The sequence below is a fragment of the Mastacembelus armatus genome, chromosome 21 (genome assembly GCF_900324485.2).
Source record: "Mastacembelus armatus chromosome 21, fMasArm1.2, whole genome shotgun sequence".
Taxonomy (NCBI): domain Eukaryota; kingdom Metazoa; phylum Chordata; class Actinopteri; order Synbranchiformes; family Mastacembelidae; genus Mastacembelus; species Mastacembelus armatus.
Genome location: NC_046653.1, coordinates 26,434,682 through 26,436,681, shown reverse-complemented (window position 1 = coordinate 26,436,681; position 2,000 = coordinate 26,434,682). Strand labels below are relative to the sequence as shown.

At 34.6% G+C, this 2,000-nt stretch overlaps 1 protein-coding gene across 1 annotated transcript; it reads left to right on the top strand.

The window, feature by feature from the left end:
* Positions 1–273: 273 nt before the first annotated feature.
* LOC113123790 (olfactory receptor 11A1-like) lies at positions 274–1,173 on the top strand (the record flags this gene model as incomplete). Its single annotated transcript, XM_026296080.1, has 1 exon — positions 274–1,173. A coding segment is annotated over exon 1 (900 nt), but the record flags the coding sequence as incomplete, so codon positions are not given.
* Between the last annotated feature and the right edge of the window lie 827 nt (positions 1,174–2,000).

Here is a 2,000-nt window from a genome sequence, read left to right as displayed (position 1 = left end):
ACATGACAACAGCTCTTGGTGGAGAGTTTAATGAGATCCATGGAGGGAGAAACAAGCTGATAAAAATCAACCCACAGAGTCAAACAGTTCACTTTGTATTCTGGAGGTTTGTATTTGTTGCAATATTTCAACACACACACAAGTTCATGTCAAGGTTGGGTATCAGTGAATACATTAGACAATCCAATGACAGATATACTGTATAATATGTTCATGTGATCTTTGCTTTGATACTTCAAGTCTTTGTCATTAACACTTTGTTTTTAAACCTTAATGGATCAAAAATTAAATATGACATATATAACACTTGATGGATATGTGGAACTGGACAAATACAGATTTGTTTATTTTGTGATCATGTTTACAGCATATATTCTAATAATCTGCAGTAATTCTACTATTGTGTGTCTGATAGTGATTCACAAAAACCTCCATGAGCCTATGTACATTTTCATTGCAGCTTTGTTAATGAACTCTGTTCTTTTTAGCACTGCTATCTATCCAAAGATTTTGTTTGATGTTTTATCTGAAAAACAAATCATATCATATTCAGCCTGTCTCTTTCAGTGGTCATTAAATTATTCTTTAGGCGCTTCAGAGTTTTTACTGTTGGCAGCCATGTCCTATGACAGGTATGTGTCTATATGTAAACCTCTGCAGTATCCAACTATCATGACAAAAACAAACATCTGTATTTTACTAGTTCTAGCTTGGATTCTGCCTGCTGGTCAGTTAGCAGTTCCTGCTGCAATGAGTGTTGATACTAAACTCTGTCACTTTAATTTCAAAGGTATTATATGCAACAGCACAGTTTATAGACTGCATTGTGATATCTCAAAAGCACTAAATATATATGGTTTGGTTTGTTTTTGTAATCTTTCAATTCTCCCTGTACTTTTCATCCTTTTTACCTACATAAGGATATTTATAATCACCTATCAAAGTGGTAGAGAAGTCAGGAGAAAAGCTGCACAGACCTGTTTACCTCACCTGATTGTTCTGATCAACTTTTCGTGTTTGGGTTCATTTGATGTACTTCTAGTTCAAATGGAAACTGATTTTCCAAAAATTGTGAGTTTAATAATGTCCTTGCAAACAATGTTGTACCATCCTCTTTTTAATCCAATCATATATGGACTAAAAATGAAAGAAATTTATCAACACCTCAGGAAATTGTTCTGTCCAGGTAAAACAGTCTAATGTACTAACACTGATAACTGTTGTACAGTCATTGTTTAGTGTCAGAATAAAACAGAGATGTGATTTCTCTGAGCCTTGAAAAGTATTGAGTGTAAAGATGTTTCTAAAACCCTAAATCACAGTAAACAGCATTATCAGCTTCACCTACACTATGTAATCACTACTAACTAAGCAATTTGCTGCAGAATCCAGAAATACAGTTTGATTCTAATTGTCAGTTTGATTCTTGTGTTTCCAGTTTGTTGTGGCTTAACTGTTAATTGACTGAATATTTTCATATTGGCATCATATCTGGGTGTATTGTTAAAGTATAAACACTCCATTGTCAGTCTATTAGGTCCACCTAACTATAACTTTGTCAGTCTAATCCAACAGTCCTGTAATAAATCCTCCTTCATGAAGGTGATAATGTTCAGTTTGTGGTCAAACTGTTTCAGAGACGTGTTGATTCGACTGGTTGATCATTTTGGAGGTTGTAGTTTGTCATGCTGCTGAATTGGATTGCATTGTACTGACATGAGTCTCTTTTATTTTCTCTACCCTCTTTCATATCATTGACTTCAGCCTAAAAAACAACACCACCTCTCTGTATAATGCAGCAGAGTTCAACAGGAGAGCAGACTACATCTTCTAAAATAATCATACAGTTCAGTCTGCACCTCTTTGAAACAGTTTGACCACAAACTCCTTCATGAAGGAAGATTTATTACAGCATTGTTGGATTAGACTGATAAAGTTTAGCTTGGTGAGTGTACACAGTCTACAACAAAACTGAGTAAATGCTAAATTGCACTAAAATC